This window comes from Delphinus delphis, chromosome 6, assembly GCF_949987515.2.
Source record: "Delphinus delphis chromosome 6, mDelDel1.2, whole genome shotgun sequence".
Classification (NCBI taxonomy): domain Eukaryota; kingdom Metazoa; phylum Chordata; class Mammalia; order Artiodactyla; family Delphinidae; genus Delphinus; species Delphinus delphis.
Genome location: NC_082688.1, coordinates 92686993 through 92706196, shown reverse-complemented (window position 1 = coordinate 92706196; position 19204 = coordinate 92686993). Strand labels below are relative to the sequence as shown.

At 40.5% G+C, this 19204-nt stretch overlaps 1 protein-coding gene across 2 annotated transcripts in view; it reads left to right on the top strand.

Moving 5' to 3' along the window:
- Nucleotides 1–19204, top strand: part of SHC3 (SHC adaptor protein 3) — a 141730-nt gene that overhangs the window by 97725 nt on the left and 24801 nt on the right. Inside the window, exons 7-10 of one of the 2 annotated variants that reach the window (XM_060013535.1) lie at nucleotides 2751–2877; nucleotides 14294–14444; nucleotides 15404–15491; nucleotides 18466–18624. In XM_060013535.1, the coding sequence (XP_059869518.1) occupies nucleotides 2751–2877; nucleotides 14294–14444; nucleotides 15404–15491; nucleotides 18466–18624 (525 nt within the window). Of the gene's footprint in view, nucleotides 1–2750; nucleotides 2878–14293; nucleotides 14445–15403; nucleotides 15504–18465; nucleotides 18625–19204 lie in introns of both variants that reach the window. The other variant, XM_060013534.1, reaches the window with a different exon arrangement.

Below are 19204 nucleotides of genomic sequence, written 5' to 3'. Positions count from 1 at the left end.
TGTCAGGGCTGAGCTGGCTGCTGTGGGGTCTGAGCTGGCTTTCCAGGAAAGCGACATCAGCCTTGCTTATTGGTCAGAGAGAGAGACCAGCATGGGCAGAAAAGCACCCCCACCCCCCACCCCGGAGACCCCCCCACCCCAGCAACTACTGCACCGCTGCCAAAGAGCCCGTCCCCTTCAGAAGGGATAGAATGAGGAATGACCCCATTTTGCTGCTCCTATGTTTGTTTGGGGCCACGTTTTATGTTTTACAACATCATTCTGAGTCTCGATCCTGGGCCCCACCACTCTGTACCTGCCTCTCATCCAGTTCTCCTTCTTGCTCATGAATGACACCTCCATCCATCCTTTCCTCATGGGATGTAAAACAAGCAGCCCCGATGGTTACCTGTGGCGAGAACCTCATCATTCCTAACACACACTGAGTCACACAGGTGAAGTTAGAAGACAGTAGCTTTTAGCGAAAGACTGTTGCAACAGTCAGAGAAAATACAGGTCCAGAGAGACTGTCAGCCCAGGGTTAGATCTGGATTTGGAGTGGGTTTCTGGAACACAGAGAGGCCATTCTACAGAGGATCCTCAGACCTAGCCAACAGATGACGTTTTCACGGTCCACGGAGGAATGAGCCAGGCCCCAGAGCCTGGAGTCGTGATTTAATTCTGCATCTGCAGTTCCTGTCACCCTCTGGTATCTAGACCAGATACTAGGGCTCCACCCTCACCAAGTGAGGGTGCTTCCACCCAGAGCCCTGCATCTTCCCAATGTCCCAGGAACTGATTTAAAGAAGTCTCACTTCCAACCTCGTGCTCTCTAGTGTGTAGAAGATGAGGGGGCCGTGTGGATTGATCATATGGCCCCCTCTGCAGAAACCTTGCTCTTTATTCACTAAGGCTAGGGCACTGCTTTTCTCCTTAAAAGAAAAATAAGCTTCACTTTCTTCCGTCCCCAGTTGTTATTCTGTTTCTCTAAAGTACTGGCCAGCAAGTTCTCTTGGCTGGTGCTGATGCTGCGTGGAGGGGGCAGGTGTGGCTGGAAACACAGGGCAGGTGGGGGAGCCAGGTGTCTTTCTCTCACTCTGTCTTAGACTCCTACTTCCTTATTGGCTGGAAAGACACCTCCACTGCTATCCGTTAACGAACAACCCCATGACTCCAACAGCTGCTTAATATGGCCTTGCTTTGTGCCTAACCGGGTTGATAATAAATACTAATATCAATAATAACATAAAACAATATCAATACTCAATAATAAAATACAGCCGGGACACCTGTCTCCTTGGACAAATCCCTTGGCCATATCTGAGATAGGCTAATGTATCCAAGGGATTGCATTGCAGTCTGAAGCAGCAATCCGGTTACACTTGCTCTTCCCAGGAAATGCTTGTCCCTGTGTCCTCAGGAGCATGCTCCCTCCTCGAGCCTGGGGAGAGAAGAAGCCTGAGGCCCCCCACCCTAGCAGCCACCATCAGGGTGAGCTCTGTGGTGCCTGGCTGTCTTTGTGCGTGTAGAAGGCGGCATCGTGATGGAAGAGTGGCCAAACTGTGGAGGTGTTGATGTCTCTGTTCCTTCCCTCGCAGTTCCCACCTTAATGAGTCCTCTTTCTGTGCTCGCTTCTCCTGCAGCAGAGGGATGCTTCTGCATCTCCCTAATCACTGCTGGGGAATGGCTACCCCTGTAGCAATGCCTCTTCTCACTGCTGGGCACCCACTGTGCTCCTGGAGGAACCTCCTTGAAACACAATTGTATCCTAACTGGTGGCAAGAGAAAGATGGAGTGTGACACATGCGTCTGTCATTTTCTCCAGGGAGATGCCTTTATCCCATTAGTAACAGAGCATGTCATGCTGGTCACGGGACAACGTGAAGGGTCTGGGACTCTTCTGTGGGATGCCATGGACGTGTGTCTGGGGAGAAGACATTCTACTTTCTTGTAGAGCAGAGATGGGACCTTCTTAGGTGCCTTCCCCCACTCAACCCTCTTTTCTCCAAAGGTTCCACATGGATTACACCACAGCCTGGCCACCATGACAGCGGGCACCCCAAAGGGGTTAAAGGTTGCTCCAGGTCTCTGAGGGGCCTGCCAACACCCCTTTTCTGAGAACTGGCATGAATATCCAGTCTCGTCCAGTGTAGATGCAGGTGGCATGTGGTGGGATGGTCATAGTGATTAATTAATATCCCTTTAAACTCATCTTACAAGGTTGTTGATCTTATTGCTTTGAGTTGCCACGTCTGGTGGTGACACTCTACTCCCACTAGGAAGTAAGCAAACAGCTTGCTCTAAGTCCATCGGATACCTCAGGATTCATTCAATAAGAGCCAGTTTAAGTCCATTTGTTAAGCCTCACGGGGTCTTAAAGGGGTTCATTTCTTGTTACTATCAGGTTCTTTGTCTTGTTAAGGTTTCCTTCCAAACCCTGTTTCCCTACTAAGTTCTGAGTTGATATTTTATAGACTCTAAAGCAATAGAAGAGCAATCAAGTTGAACTTAAAAATGTTAAAACGTACTTACAAATAGAACCTTTACTTTTGGAGAGAATAGGCTATTAAGAAATGGATCTCTGCGGTGAAACGGTACCGCTGGGGGCTCTCAGGGATTAAGCTGCACGCAGAGCTGACAGGACATGTCATGAAAGGCACCTCCTTGTCCCTCTCTTCTTTCCTAGGCTGCGGGCTTTCACCCTCAGGAAGGAGGAGCCTGGGTAGCTCCAGTGTCTGTCTCTAATGAGCCTGTGTCCCTTGCTCCTACAGCTTGTCACATTCTGGAATGCTGTGACGGGCTGGCCCAGGAGGTCATCGGCTCCATCGGACAAGCCTTTGAGCTCCGGTTTAAGCAATATTTGCAGTGTCCTTCCAAGATCCCTGCTCTCCACGACCGGTGAGTAGCGCTGTGACACCGTTTGCAGTGACCTCTCTGCATTTTCTGACCTTTCCTCTTGAAAACACTTAAAAGGAGGAAACCACACAACTACCTCCCCGAGGAGTGCTCTGCACAGACACAGTTAATCCCAGGGCTTCCTGGGCCCGGAGACACCTGACTGGTGCTGGGCCATGGCTCAGGAAACTGACAGATGGAAGCCGACATATGGGCGATGCTCCCAATGTTTAGAAAAACATTTTCTTGAAACTATAGTGACAGTAGCCAAGGTTACAAAAAAAAAAAACATTGTAATACGTTTTTGTTCTGTTTCTCCTGCAAGCACGTGATGTTTCCACATGTTGCCTCCTTGGGTCGGTGTCACCACAGGTTCTACCTGTCCCATTGTCCTTGTCCTCAGGGTTAGCCGAAGTCCCGATTCAGAGGCTCCCTTCGTGAGGCACTCCGCTTGGAATGACGAGCATTGATTCTGCTTTATTGGCTTTCATAGCTTTCAGACTTGATGGCCTGTGTGGTCCTGGGCAAGTTCTTTAACCAGTCTGGGTCTCAGCAGTTTTCTCTGTAAAATAGGAATAATAGTGGCTTGGCAGTATTTTAAGTGTTAACTGAAATAGTAAATGTAAACAGGAATTGTGAGATGTTTAGTTTATTATAAAAAATGTTCAGCGTCTACCCTTGAGATTCCTTAGGACATGAGAATATTCCATGTAGCATTAAAAAAAAATAATATGGGGCATGTTGGTTATTCAGTCACCTGTCTTATTGAAAGCCTATTACAATGGTGTGTTCACTGTCAATAAAACTTTATTTCTCCTGAATTTACTTTTTATGTTTTCTCCAACTTCTGCAGCCACATTCCAGGACTTAGTTGTGAAGGCAGTGCCTCCTCTACCTTCATTATTATGAAGTCTCCTTTCATCTCTCTGAAGCCTTCACCTTTCTTGAAAGAGAATTTTAATTTTTTTTTCCTTCATCCACTGGAAAATTTCTGTTAAGACATTCATTCTGGAGGTGCCTGTGAAGGCCCCATTTTTTCCCGGTTGATAAAGAAAAGGATATGAACCATCTATGGAAATTTTAAAAACACATAAAAAATTGTATATATAGTTTATGGATAAGTACATGTGTATAAAGAGTATAAAAACATGCAAGAATATTACATACCAACTCTAGGACATCTGAGGATGACAGGGACACGGGTGGGCTTTAACTGATTTTGTTAAGTGTATTTCCTCCCTAACATTTTATAACAACAGTGTTCCAATATACAAAAAGAATTTGCGGGGAACACCTGTATACCCACCATCTAGATTCTACCATTAGCATTTTACAGTTAATATCACGTATTTTTTCATCCAAAGCAAGTTTGACAAGTTTTATTTCTTTAAAAGAAAGAGATCAAATATAGCAAAATGTTCACACTTGTTTAATCTCAGTGGTGGATGTGTAGGTGGCTTTTATATTAATTTAGGCTTTTCTGTACTTTTGAAATGTTGCAAAGAAGTCAAATAAATCCTATTAAAATAATATGTCAAAAATGAGTGGGGGAAGTTAATTGAACTACCATGCTTCTCCAGAAATATACTTAAGGTATGAAGTCCTGTATATGTTTCTATATAATAAAGTTTGAAGAAGTTTTGGGGAAAGAGAATGAAGTAGAGAGATCTTATCTACCGAGAAAACTTTCAACCCAATATGCAAGTAATGGTATAACATTTCTAAAGCAGAGCAGGAACAAGGGGACCTGTGTTCCCTGATATCAGTCTCATCTTGTCTGACAAGCTGCTTGTTGTGTCCATTGAGCAGGTCTGAGATCCAGGGAGCAGGTGGGAATGCACCACCTTCTGTCCCAGCTGGGGAAATACTGGGCTGTGAGAGAATGCACTTCGCTTCCAGCTGCCATGTCCCTCTTCCCCTCCCTGCCCTGTTATGGGGACCCTGGACTGTGGAGGGCACTGGCCCATTTTCCTTCTAGATTTCCCAGGGGCCAGCAAAACAGGAGGTTCTATTTGTGAGCAGTTCTCCTTGGGTTTTCTGCTCACTTGCTCAGGCCATTTCTCTTCAAATTGGGCATGAGCTGGAGGTATGAGAATTGGCACAGTCAGCTTCTTTGTCCACATTCCTTGGAGTAGAGCTGGGGACAGGTGAGCGTGGAGTGAGTGGGGCAGCATTAGGTCCCAGCAAGCTGCCCCAGCATCTCAAAGTTTCATGTTGGTGGCACATGACTTCCTCTTTCCTTCTTCTCTTGCTGCTAGTGAGTGGATGGCTTTACTTATTCGTGAATTCTTTTTTGTTCATTGTATTAATTATTGGGGGACAGACTCTGTGATCTGGATTCATCACCCATCTCCAACTGGAAATAAAAAATAATACTTTTAAATGAATGGGTTTTTTGGTATGGTATGATTTTCCTTAGAAGATTTTTTCCTCTGATTTTTCTTGCAGAGCTCCAAGGTTATTTTCAACACAAAACCAGAGAAGACAATGAAAGAGAATTCAAATGTAGCCAAAGCTCCATTTATTATTTTTTTAAAAATTGATATATAGTTTATTTATGATAAAATTACCCTTTAAAAATATACAGTTCTGTGGTATTTAGTATTGTCAAAGATAGCACAAGTACAATCATCACCACTATCTAATTCCAGAACATTTTTCATCACCCCAGAAAGAAAACCCATACTCATTAGCAGTTACTCCCCATTTTCCAACCCCCTTTCCCCAGACAACCACTACTCTACTTTCTGTCTTTATTGATTTGCTAATTCTGGACATTTTATATAAATGTTATCATACAATATGTGCCTGACTTCTTTCACTTACTGGAATGTTTTCAAGGTTAATCCATATAGTAGCATGTATCAGTATGGCATTATTTTTAGGGCTGAATAATATTCCTTTGTATGCATATGTTACCTTTTGTTTATTCATTTATCAGTTTATGGACATTGGGTTATTTTCACCTTTTAGTTCTTATGAATAACGCTGCTATGAAGATGTGTACAAGTTCCTGTGTGGACAGATGTTTCAATTCAACTAGGAGCTGAATTGCTCAGTCATATGGGAACTCTATGCTAAAATTTTGAGAAATTACCAAACTGTTTTCCAAAGCGGCTGTACCATTTTATATTTTTACCAGCAACGTATGAAAGTTCCAATTTCACTGACATTTGTTATTGTCCATCATTTTGATTTTAGCTATCCTAGTGAGTACAAAGTGGTCTCTGATTGTGGTTTTGATTTGCATTTTCTTGTTGACTAATGATGTCAAGCATCTTTTCATGTGCTTATTGGCTATTTGTATATCTTCTTTGGAGAAAGGTCTGCTCAAATCCTTAGCTCATTTTTAAGATTGAGTTATTTGTCTTTCTATTGTTGACTTGTATAGAAGTTCTTTATATATTGTAGATATAAGTCTCTTTTCAGATATATGATTAGCAAATATTTTCTCCTTTTTTTGTGTTGTCTTCACATTTTTTTGATAATGTCCTTTGAAGCACAATCATTTTTAATTTTGATGAAGTCCAATTAATGTACTTATTTTTTCTTTGGTTGCTTTTGTTTTGGTGTCATATGTAAGAAACATTGCCTAATCCAAGGTCATGAAGGTTTACGTCTATGTTTTTTCCTAAGTTTTAGCTCTTATTTTCAGGTCTTTAATCCATTTGACTTAATTTTTGTATATGGTGTGAGGTAAGAGTCCAACTTCATTCTTTCACAAATGGCTATCCAGCTGTCACAGCACCATTTGCTGAAAGTTTCACACATTGAATTGTCTGGGCATCCATGTTGAATTCAATTGACCATAAATGTATGGGTTTATTTATGGACTCTTAATTCTATTCCATTGATTTGTATGTCTGTCCTTATGCCAGTACCACATAGCCTTGAATAGTATAGCTTTATAGTTAGTTTGAAATCAGGAAGTATAAGTCTTCCAACTACATTCTTCTTTGTCAAGATTGTTTTCACTATTCTGGGCCCCTTGCAATTTCAAATAAATTTTAGCATAGCTTGTCTACTTTTACAAAAAAGGCACTTGGGATGTTATAGATATTGTCTTGAATCCATAGACCAATTTGAGGAGTACTTCCATCTTAACAGTATTTAATCTTCCAATCCCTGAACACAGGATGTCTTTCCATTTATTTAGAGTTTATTTAATTTCTTTCAACAGCGTTTTGTAGTTTTCATTGTACAAGTCTTGCACTTGCTTTGATAATTTTTACTACCAAAAGAATAAATCTTTTATTCTTTTTGATACTATAATAAAAGGAATTGCTTGTTAATTTTATTTTTTCATTGTTAATGTATAAAAATACAATTGATTTTTGCATATTCATTATGTATCCTGCAAACTTACAGAATTCATTTATTAGCGCTAATCATTTGTGTGTGTGTGTGTGTGTGTGTGTGTGTGTGTGTGTGTATTCCTTAGTATTTTTTATGTACAAGATCATGTCCTGTGCAAATAAATATAGTTTTATTACTTCTTACTTCCTAATCTGAATTATTTTATTTCTTTTTATAATCTAATTGTCCTGGCTAGAATCTCTAGTACAATGAATAGAGGTGGAAAGACAGGACAACCTTGTCATGTTCCTAATTTTAGGAGGTAAGCATTCCGACTTTCACCATTAATTGTGTTCTTAGCTGTGGGCTTTTCATAGATGCTTTTTCAGGTTGAGAAAATGCCCTTCTATTCCAAGTTTTTTGAGGGTTTTTATCATGGAAACGTGTTGGATTTTGTCAAATGATTTTTCTGTGTCTACTGAGATGAGTATCTGGTATTTGTTTTTATTCTACTGGTATGACATATTACATTAGTTGATTTTTGAATGTTGAACCAATCTTACATTGCTGGAAGAAATCCCACTCAGTCATGGTGTATGACTCTTTTTGTATGTTGCTGGACTTGGTTTGCTAATATTTTGTTTTCAATCCATATTCATAAGAGATATTGGTCTGCAGTTTGTTTTGTTTCTCTTGTGGTGTCTTTGGTTTTCATATCAGGGTAATACTGGCATCATAGACTGAGTTTGGAAACTTCTGTCCTCTTCTATTTTTTTGGAAGAGTTATGAAGAATTGCTGTTAATTCTCCTTTAGATGTTAGATAGAAACCACCAAGAAGCCAGCCATATGATTCTGTGCTTTTCTTGGGATGCAAGATTTTGATTACTAATTTAATCTCTTTATCTGTTACAGTTCTGTTTAGATTTTCTATTTCTTCCAGTTCTGTTTAGATTTTCTATTTCTTCTTGAGTCATTTTGGTAGATGGAGTCTTTGTAGGAATTTTTCCATTTCATCTAGGTTATCCAATTTGTTGGCATATGATTTTTAATAGTTTCTCTTATAATCCTTTTAATTTCTGTGTGGTTGGTAGCAGTCTTTCCTCTTTCCTTCCTAGTTTTGGTAATTTGAGTCTTCTCTCTTTTTTGTTGGTCAGTCTAGCTGTAGATTTGTCAATATTGTTGATCTTTCTAAGAACCAACTCTTGGTTTCATTGCTTTTCTCTATTGATTTTCTACTAACTATTTTATTTATTTCCACCTTAATATTTATTATTCTTCCTTCTGCTTGCCTTGGGTTTAGCTCTTATTTTCTAGTTTATTAACGTAGAAGGTCAGGTTATTGATTTGAGATTGTCTGTTATCATATAGGCATTTATAGTTCATAAATTTCCCTCTAAGCACTGCTTTACATTCAGCCCATAAGTATTGGTATGTTGTTTTTGTTTTTATTCATCTGAAAGTTTCTTCCAATTTCCCTGTGATTTACTTTCTGATCCATTTGTTATTTAAGCATGTGTTGTTTAATTTCTACATATCTGTGAATTTCCCAAATTTCTTTCTAGTACTGATTTCTGCTTTAATTCCATTATGGTCTGAAAACATAGTTGTATGATTTTAATCTTTTAACAATTTTGAGTCTTGTTTTGTGGCTTAACATATGGTCTATCCTGGAGAATGTTACACGTGGACTTGAGAAAAATTTATATTCTGTTATTGAATGGAGTGTTCTATAGATGTCTGTTAGGTCTAGTTGATGTATAGTGTTCAATTTTCTATTTCCCAATCTTCTCTCTGGTTGTTCTATCCATTATTGAAAGTGGGTATTGATGTCTTCAAATATTAGTACTGCATTATTTCTCCCTTTGATTCTGTCAGATTTTGCTGCATATAGTTTAGGGTCTGTTGTGAGGTACATATAGCTTTATAATTATTGTATCTTCTTGACTGGTTGCTCTTTTATCTTTGTCTCTAGTAAACATTTTGTCTTGAAGTCTATTTTGTCCGATATTAGTAGAGTTACCATAGCTCTCTTTTGGTTACTGTTTGCATGAAATACCTTTTTACATCCTTTTACTTTCAACCTAAATCTTTAAATCTAAAATGTCTTTCAATCTAAAATGTGTCTCTTGTAGAAAGCATATAGTCAGATCACGTTATCTTAAAAATCCATTCTGCCAATCTTTGTTTTTTAATTGGAGTGTTTAATGTATTTACATTTAATGTAATTACTGATAAATTAGGATTTTACCTGACATTTTGCTAGTTTTTCCTATATGTGTTATGTCATTTTTTTGTCCCTTTGTTTCTCCATAACTGCTTTCTTTGGTGTCAAATAAATATTTTATGAGTGAACTCTTTTCATTACCTTGTTTTTTTTTTCTTTTTTTTAACTGTCTTTTAAAAGTTATTTTCTTAGAGGTTGCCCTGGGGGTTACAACTAACATCTTAATTTGTAACAATTTAATTCAGATTAACACCAATTTAATTGCAGTAGTATACAAAAACTTTGCTTCTATGTGGCTCTATTTCTCCACCTTACATTGTGCTGTTATGTTATGAAGATTCCATATTTATACATTGAGTGCTCATCAACACAGGTTTATAATTATTGCTTTATTCAGTTGTCTTTTAAATCAGAGAGGAGAGGAAAAGAGTTATGGACAAAAACTACATTTATACTGTTTTAATATTTGCCTATGTATTTAACTTTACCATTATCCTCTATTTTTTCATGTGACATGAATTATTGTTTAGTGGCTTTCATTTTAGCCTTCCTTTAGTATTTTTTCGTAGTGCAGATTTGTTAGTGATGAATTTTCTAGGTTTTTATTTATCTGGCACTGTTTTAACTTTTGATTCATTTTGAAGGATAGTTTTGCTGGGTACAGGCATACATCAGAGATATTGAGGGTTTGGTTCCAGACCACTGCAATAAAGTGAATATCACAATAAAGCAAGTCACACAAATTTTTTGGTTTCCTAGTGCATTTAGAAGTTATGTTTACAATATACTGTAGTCTATTAAGTGTGCAATAGTATTATGTCTAAAAAATAATGAACACACCTTAATTATCAATACTTTATTGCTAAAAACTTTATTGCTAGCCATCATCTGAGCGAGTTGCAACCTTTTTGCTGGTAGAGGGTCTTGCCTCTGTGTTGATGGTCGCTTACTGATCAGGGGGTGATGATTGCTGAAGCTTGGGGTGACTGTGACATATTCTTAAAACAAGACAACGATGAATTTTGCCACACTGATTGACTCTTCCTTTCATGAATGATTTCTCTGTAGCATGTGATGCTGTTTGATAGCATTTCCCTCACAGATTTACCTTCAAAATTGGAGTCACTCCTCTCAAACCCTGCCACTGCTTATCAACTAAGTTTATATAGCATTCTAACCCTTTGTTGTCATTTCAACAATCTTCACAGCATCTTCACTAGGAGTAGATTCCATCTCAAGAAACCACTCTCTTTGCCCATCCCTAAGACGCAGCTCCTCATCCATTAAATTTTTATCATAACATTCCAGCAAGTCAGTCACATCTTCAGGCTCCATTTCTAGTTCTGGTTCTCTTGCTATTTCCACCACATCTGCAGTTACTTCCTCAACTGATGTCTTGAACCCCTCAAAGTCATCCATGAGGGTTGGAATTAACTTATTCCAAACTCCTGTTAATGGTGATGATTTTATCTCTTTCCATGAATCATGAGTGTTTTTGATGGCATCTAGAATGGTCAATCCTTTCCAGAAGTTTTCAATTGACTTTGCTCAGATCGATCAGAGGAATAACTATGTATGGCAGCTACAGCCTTATGAAATGCATTTCTTAAATACTAAGACTTGAAATTGAAGTTACTCCTTGATCTATGGGCTGCAGAATAGATGTTGTGTTAACAGGCATGAAAACAACATTAATCTCATTGGCATCTCAATCGGAGCTCTTGGGTGACCAGGTGCATTGTCATTGAGTAGTAATATTTTGAAAGGAATCTTTTTTCCAAGCAGTAGGCCTCAATAGTGGGCTTGAAATATTCAGTTAACCATGCTGTAAACAGATGTGCTGTCATCCAGGCTTTGTTGCTGCATTTATAGAGCGTAAGCAGAGCAGATTTAGCATAATTCTCAAGGGCCCTAGGATTTTCAGAATGGTAAATGAGCATTGGCTTCAACTTAAAGTCACCAGCTGCATTAGCCCCTAACAAGAGAGTCAGTCTGTCCTTTGAAGTTTTAAAGCCAGGCATTGACTTCTCTCTAGCTATGAAATTCCTAGATGGAATCTCCTTCCAATATGAGGCTATTTTATCTGCACTGAAAATCTGTTGCTTAGTGTAGCCACCTTCATTAATTATCTTAGCTAGATCCTCTGGATAACTTGCTGCAGCTTCTACATCAGCACTTGGGGCTTTACCTTGCTCTTTGATGTTATGTAAATGGCTTCTTTCCTTAAGCCTCGTGAACCAACCTGTGCTAGATTCAAGTTTTTCTTCTGCAGCTTCCTCATCTTTCTTAGCCTTCATAGAATTGAAGAGAGTTAGACTTGCTCTACATTAAGCTTTGGCTTAAGGTAATGTCGTGGTTGGTTTTATATTCTATCCAGACCATTAAAACTTTCTCCATATTAGCAATAAGGCTGTTTCACTTTCTTATCATTTATGCGTTCACTGGAGTAGCACTTTTAATTTCCTTCAAGAATGGTTCCTTTGCATTCACAACTTGGCTAACTGTTTGGCACAAGAAGCCTAGCTTTTGGACTGTCTCAGCTTTTGACATGCCTTCCTCACAAAGTTTAATCTTTTCTAGCTTTTGATTTAAAGTGACAGACATATGACTCTTCCTTTCATTTGAACACTGAGGGGCCATTGCAGGGTTATTAATGGGCCTAATTTCAATACTGTTGTGTCTCAGGGAATAAGAAAGCCAGAGAAAAGGGATAAAGATAGGGGAACAGTCAGTTGGTGGAGCAGTCAGAACACACATTTATTGATTAAGTTTGCCATCTTATATGGATGAAGTTTGTGGCACCCCAAAACAATTACAATAGTAACGTCAGAGATCACTGATCACAGATGACCATAACAAATATAAGAATAATGAAAATGTTTGAAATATTGTGAAAATTATCAAAACATGACACAGACACAGGAAGTGAGCAAATGCTGTTGGAAAAACGGCACTGAAAACTTGCTCAGTGCAGTGTTGCTACAAACCTTCAATTTGTGAAACATGCAAATTGTGAAATCTGTGAAATGCAATGAAGTGAAGCACAATAGAACAAACTATGCCTATATAGAGTTCTTGGGTAGATAGTCTTTTTCTTTTGGTACTTGGAATGTGACATCTCACTGCCTTCTGGCCTCCATTGGTTCTGATAAGAAATCCACTGTTAATATTATTGAGGATCCTTTGTATATGATGAGCTACTTCTCTCTTGCTACTTTCATGATTCTTTCTCTTTGGCTTTAATCAGTTTGATTATGAGGTGTCTAGGTTTGAATCTCTTTTGTTATTCCCCATTTGGTGAGACAGCATTGTCATGTTTGATTTTTTGTTTCCTTTAGCTCTCAGAACATATTGAAAGTAGCTAATTTAAAGTCTTTGTCTAGTTAGTCCAAAACCTGAGTTTTCTCAGGGACAGTTTCTGTTGATTGCTTTTTTTTCTTGTGTGTGAGCCAAATTTTTTTGTTTCTTTGCATCCCATAATTTTTTGTAGAAATTGGAAATTTTAAATAACGTGGTGTGACAACTCTGGAAGTCAGATTTCTCCCCTCCTCAGGATTTGTTGTTGCTGTTTGTTGTGGTTGTTTGTTGTAATGACTTTTCTAAACTAACTTAGTAAAGTCTGTATTTTTTGTCATATATGGTCACTGACAACTCAGCTCAGTTCATTTATTAGACAGCTAATGACTGAAAAGAGATTTCCTTAAATGTCTGAAACCATTAAGTCTCACAGTTTCTGCTGAGGGTTTCTGTGTGTGTGTTGGGGCACTCCTTCAACACTCAGGCAGCTGACAACTCTGCGTTAGCTTTTACTTCCTGCTTGTGCAAAGCTTCAAAGTCAGTCACAGGTGAGAACTAGAGCTTTTTTACATCTTTTCTGAGCAGGAACAGAACCCTGGCCATGAAAACAGCCCTCGTATACATGTAGCCTTCTAGATTGCCAGAATTATGTCAAAGCTTATTATTTCCCAGCTTTTCTTTTAAGCTTTCTGATTAGCTCACTCTTTACCCCAAATGTTATCTACTGTTTCAGGGAGCCACAATGTTAAAGAAGTGCTTCTAATTGTTTTTGACAAATGACCCTGGGGAAGAAGCTATGTTCCCTGGACAAGCTCTGAATCAGGTCAAATAAAGACAACCTTTGGAGTGGAGGATTCTGGAGAATGACCAGAAGCGTAATAATGACTGTTCTCTGGGAATAGGGCTTTGAAGGAGCCTCAATGCTCTTTTGTCCCCTCCCATGGCTATTAGGCTGCTGGTTTTCACTGTGACTGTGGGATTTGGATTTTTAAGGCTACCATGGAGATGACAATAAAGCAAGTTAAAATGCAACAAAGCTGTTGTTCTGACAGCAGTTTGTGGTTTTTTGTTTGTTTTAATAAACATGCTCTAGGTTGCTACAAGCTTCTGGTTAATTTCCAGAGTTATGAAAAAGTTGATTATGAAACTTTCTTTGCTGGCTTTCTTGTTGCTATTACAGAGGAGAGAATTTTCAGAGGTCCTTACTCTGCCATTTTCCCTGATGTCAATAAATCTCCATTTTAAAGTTAATTTTGTTTTGGGTAAATTTCATAATGTACTAAAATGTGTGTCTATGTCTTGAGAAACTGGTTATCCTTACATATAAATTATATTTTTCCTTATTAAAATGTAATTTTAAAAAAGGAGTTCTTTCCTGTTTCAAATATGACCAGAATTTCCTAAAGGGTAGAACTGTGAATAAGTCAGAAATATTCGGCCAAACCACTCATCTGCTTTATATATATGCCTGAGACCTGGATGGTTAAAGGGGCAGTGACTAAACTCTGCTTTCTGGGTCAACAATTACTAACATTAGATTTTTTGGTTTTGACTGCAAGCTCGACTTTTGGCTAAAGTCCCTGAAAATCCTCTTTTAACAGAATGCAGAGTCTAGATGAGCCCTGGACTGAAGAGGAGGGTGACGGCACAGACCACCCGTACTACAACAGCATTCCAAGCAAGATGCCTCCTCCAGGGGGCTTTGTAGATGCTCGACTGAAAGCCAGACTCCATGGTCCTGACACAGCCCAGGTGAATCTTATACCTTTTCCCTTGGATGGTGGCTAACTGAACTTTCCTTTTGCTTTCTTTAACTTTATTTTCAGGTCCAGACAGAAAAACTCACAAACTTTTCCCCCTTGAATTTCACAAAGCAGAGAAGTAGGGGAAGCTTTTGTTTCAACGTCAAATGCCTTGGAGCTATATTGTGATTCCTGAGTCTGGGAGTTCCCTCTTCATCCTAGCACAAATCCCATTCTACTGTGAACTTAATGAGGAAAAGAGAGAGTTCAAGACTTCTAAAAGGCCTGGGGTGCTTTGGGTTCTCTGAAAGGAGAGTGGATGTAAGCCTTTAACATGAGATTTTTTTGAGTTTTTCTGTTTTGCGCATTTCCCTGATTTTCCCTCTAACTCGAAATTCTAGTAAGGCATTCGTTTTCTAGAGTTATGGTATCTCCATGATATCTCTTCGTTATAGGGAATTTTTTGATGTCACCTACCTTATGTGAATGACAATGACACCAATGAAAGTGGCAAATAACATTGAAACCAAGTGTCAGTAGCTCTAACACTGAGAAGGAATCAGCAAGGTGGACTTGCCAAGGCATGAATGGTTATGGGTGTGTGTGCTGGGTGGGAAGTATGTTCTGACACATAGATAATCTTTAACTGAAATCTATTTTAGGTCATGTTGAGTGATGTGGCTACATGTAAAAGAGCTCAATTTATGGTCATACTTAAGGAAGGGATGTGGGGGGTAATGAAAACAGGGGGCATTTGTAGTTTTGATGAGATACAGCCTCTTTCTCACACCCACACAAACTTATTCCCCAAATCTTAATGCCAACCGAGAGGCGTGAAGGGAAAATTGGGTGTAATAGGCATGCAATCCATTGGCCATTGAAGGCCCTTCTACTGTACTATGGCTTTTAAAGATGCAGAAACAAGAAGAGGATGAATTTTTCACTCTGTGTATTTATATATGTCTATAGTTTGCAGGAAAAGAGCAAACTTACTACCAGGGGAGACACTTAGGAGACCCGCTTGGCGAAGACTGGCAGCAAACACCTGTCAGGCAAGGTGAGAGGCAAGGTGAGGTGAACAAGAAACATAAAAAATACTTTTTGAAAGTGACATGCTCCCTAGTGGGTAGTTCCTCTCCTGTGGAGTGGCAGAGTGACCCACTGGAAATACCTGCTGTGGGTGTGGCTGCAGGTTCCCAGCCAGATCATACAAATAGAAATAATAGCTGTCGGGCATGTCTGAGGGCACACATCAGATGACGCCGCCCCTGGCACCAGGACCAGCTCACTGCCCCCACCCGCCCCAGTGCTTCCTGCACCCTGAGACTTTCCTCCTAAGGCCTTTCTCTGGCAGGAGGGCTTGACTGCCCAGGGTCTGAGGAATTCACCTCCCCAGGGGCACCTGCACCCATTTCAAACGGGGCTGGCTTGGGAGACTGTGGGGCGTGCTTTGTGTTGTCCCTCAGCTCCCCAGCAGGGCTGAACCCCGGTGGCTCCCAACAGTAGCTTGTAGCTTTCCCTTCCTTGCCTCACCCCTGCCTTCCCTCTCCAGGGTCAGCTTCAGGAAGAGTGGAGCAATGCCGGCCCTTGGCAGAGATAGTACCAGGGATACAAATCCCTCACAAGCCCTGGGTCCTGTCAGAGGACACTTCCACCTCTTATTCAACCTCTTAGCACGCACCTAACTCCCACATTAAAAATTATATGGCTATTGAAGGACCATTTAGTTTAAACTAACCGCTAACATGTCTCTATTCTCTAGACAGTTATTTCTACACATACATATATGTGTGTGTATGTATACATACATTTTTGAAGTCCCTTTTAATTTTAAACTTTTTCCCACCTCAAACATTTCTATAACTTTCAATAGCTCTGGGGCCCTGACTACTAACTGTTCAGGGCCTGGAGGAGATGGAGTGACAAATGAGCTAAGATCCAATGTACACTTCTGGGTATAGAAATTTACATTTGTTGGTTTAACATTAAGGCTTTTCCATTCATTATTGACATTTGCTCTGGCAAGTAATTGACTATATATATATATATATATATATATTTTTTTTTTTTTTTTTTTTTTCTTTGCAGTACGCAGGCCTCCCACTGCTGTGGCCTCTCCCATTGCGGAGCACAGGCTCCGGACGCGCGGGCTCAGAGGCCACGGCTCACGGGCCCAGCCGCTCCGCGGCATGTGGGATCTTCCCGGACTGGGGCACGAACCCGTGTCCCCTGCATCGGCAGGTGGACTCTCAACCACTGCGCCACCAGGGAAGCCCTTGACAATATATTTTTAAAATTTCCCCCGATGAAAGAATTTCATGTCTTGCCTGCCCCAGCTGAAAGATGACCCATCCATACTGCCCAGCCAGTAATCCCTAAAACCCAGTCAGTACACCACATGGTTCTATCTCAGAATAGGATGGAAATAGCACATTAAAGTTATAACTTTGCCAGAGGCACTTTTTTTTTTAACATTTTTCATCTTTGTTCTATACACATTTAAAAAGTATTATACAGCAATTGTGTACATAGACATATAACTGCTAAAGATTAAAGGAGACACATTACTTACATGAGATATTTACTCTATTGAAAATTCATCAGGTTTATTTGAAAATGACATCTTTTTTTATGTTCAAGTTATTCCAGCCAGATCAAAAACAGACAATGGAAGAAGTTCACCAGGGCAAAAATGAGCCTTACACAAGTTCTTGTGTAAAGAGAATAAATAAATTTCAAGTTCTTATTTGTAAGCAATAAATATATTTTCCATAGAACAAATACAAATGTTCTTTATTGATCTGCTGGCAGCCATTTCCCCTAAATGAAACTGAACTCTGGGTACCAACACCAGGGAGGGTGTGTCTCCCTGCCCCCGACTCAGCACCTGCCAATGTCTGAAGTGGGAAAGGGCTGTCATCAGCAACTTATTCATTGGGCTTTTGATCTTTTTAAAGATTAGTTTGTAAAGTTGTTTTTACAGTCTGAATTGTCTGCAGTTCATACAGACATCTGAATGGAAGATAGTCATCACTAAGCCACGACTCGTAGCGCAGGAACGACCAGTGATGCATAGAAACCACGTCCGGGGAGAGGAGTAGACACAGCTCAGGAATTTGTGGAGATGCTCTCCAGAGACGGGATTTTCGCAGGACACCTGCATTCTCACGCTTACAGGCCAGAGACAGTGGTGCTGCCAAAAGTCCTTTAGTGGGCTCTTGGGAAAGCTTCTCCCAAAGCCCTGAACCCACTCTAGCCAGATGGATTGAGCTGACTTCCACAGCCCACCACCTGGAGAGGTGACCTCTCTCCAGGCCCAAGGCAATCTTGAGAGTGTCTGTGGAAGCCTGTTAGAAACAGTGATCCCATACAAAGAATGGGATAGTGGCTCAAGCAGGGCGACACCCTTCATTCGCCTCAGGCAACAAGAGCAGGGACAGCTTGACCCTGCCTTAACAGAGTCTTGGTCCAGCTGGGAAGTCCCACGAAGGCACAAGCCTGACTCTGTTTTAGAAGGAAGGTGCCTCATTCATTAGGAAGTAACTTTCTAATAAAATGGGGTCACAGCACCTGCACTGCATTTCTAATGGAGTTAACATATGAAGCATTCCCCTACACTTAAAAAAAGAACAATGAAAATAAGGCCTGTTGTTCTTCTGCTCAGTTATTTTGATCTCAGGCCTTTGTAAAGGGGATGAGGAGGCTGAGGCAGCTTCTGCAGCAGGTGTGCCCCCCCCACCTGCTCCCCCCAACCCGGGTCAGAGGCGCCTAGGGTCTTGGTAAGGCTCCTAACCTTCACGGCGTCCATCATCCTTGGCCAGTAGGTCCCATTTTGACAGGAAGGAGTGGAGAGCATCCTAGCAGAGTACAACAGGGTATGAGAGGGTCAGAGAGGAGACTTAATGGATGGGCATCTGAAGCAAGGATCTTCCTATGAATGGGCTAAAGGAACTTTTCTGTGAATCACTGGGTAGCTTAACATGAATAGCTTTACGATCAGAAGAGAAAAGAGGGCTGTTTTCTTGTTGCAGGGTCCTTGGACATCTACAGCATGCCGGAAAGGAAATCGCATGTGACCCCTACGGGAGAAGCCCCCACCTATGTCAACACCCGGTGCATCCCGCTGCAGGCTGGGCTGGCCGCGGGCAGCAGTGCAGAAAGCAGCCCACGGAAAGACCTCTTTGACATGAGTGGGTTTCCATCTGCCACTGGATTTTTCTCTTTTGAGGCTGTTTTTTTGCATTGTCTTTTGTTTGAAATCTGTGCAATTACTGAATTTTCTTCTGGTGGGGTTTTGATGAATGACACTGATTAGCTGTATTTTTCTGGGTTATGATTGAGCTTTTCAAGACTTTGAATTTGGCCAACCCCTGCTTTGGAATTACAACCTTCTCTGCAGTCCAGAGGCAAAGCAGCTTCCCCTTTTTTTTTTTTTTTAATTAATTAATGTATTTGGCTGTGTTGGGTCTTAGTTGCAGCACATGGGATCTTCGTGGTGGCATGCGGATTTCTCTCCAGTTGTGGCATGTGGGCTCCAAAGCACACGGGTTCAGTAGTTGCAGCATGCAGGATTAGTTGCCCCACGGCATGTGGGATCTTAGTTCCCCGACCAGGGATCGAACCCGCTTCTCCTGCATTGGAAGGCGGATTCTTAACCACTGGACCACCAGGGAAGTCCCCCCACCCCCGTTTTATAATTGACTTTGCTCTTGAAGATCGTATTGAGACAAATGATATACATAAATGCATTCATTTATTTATTCACTTAGG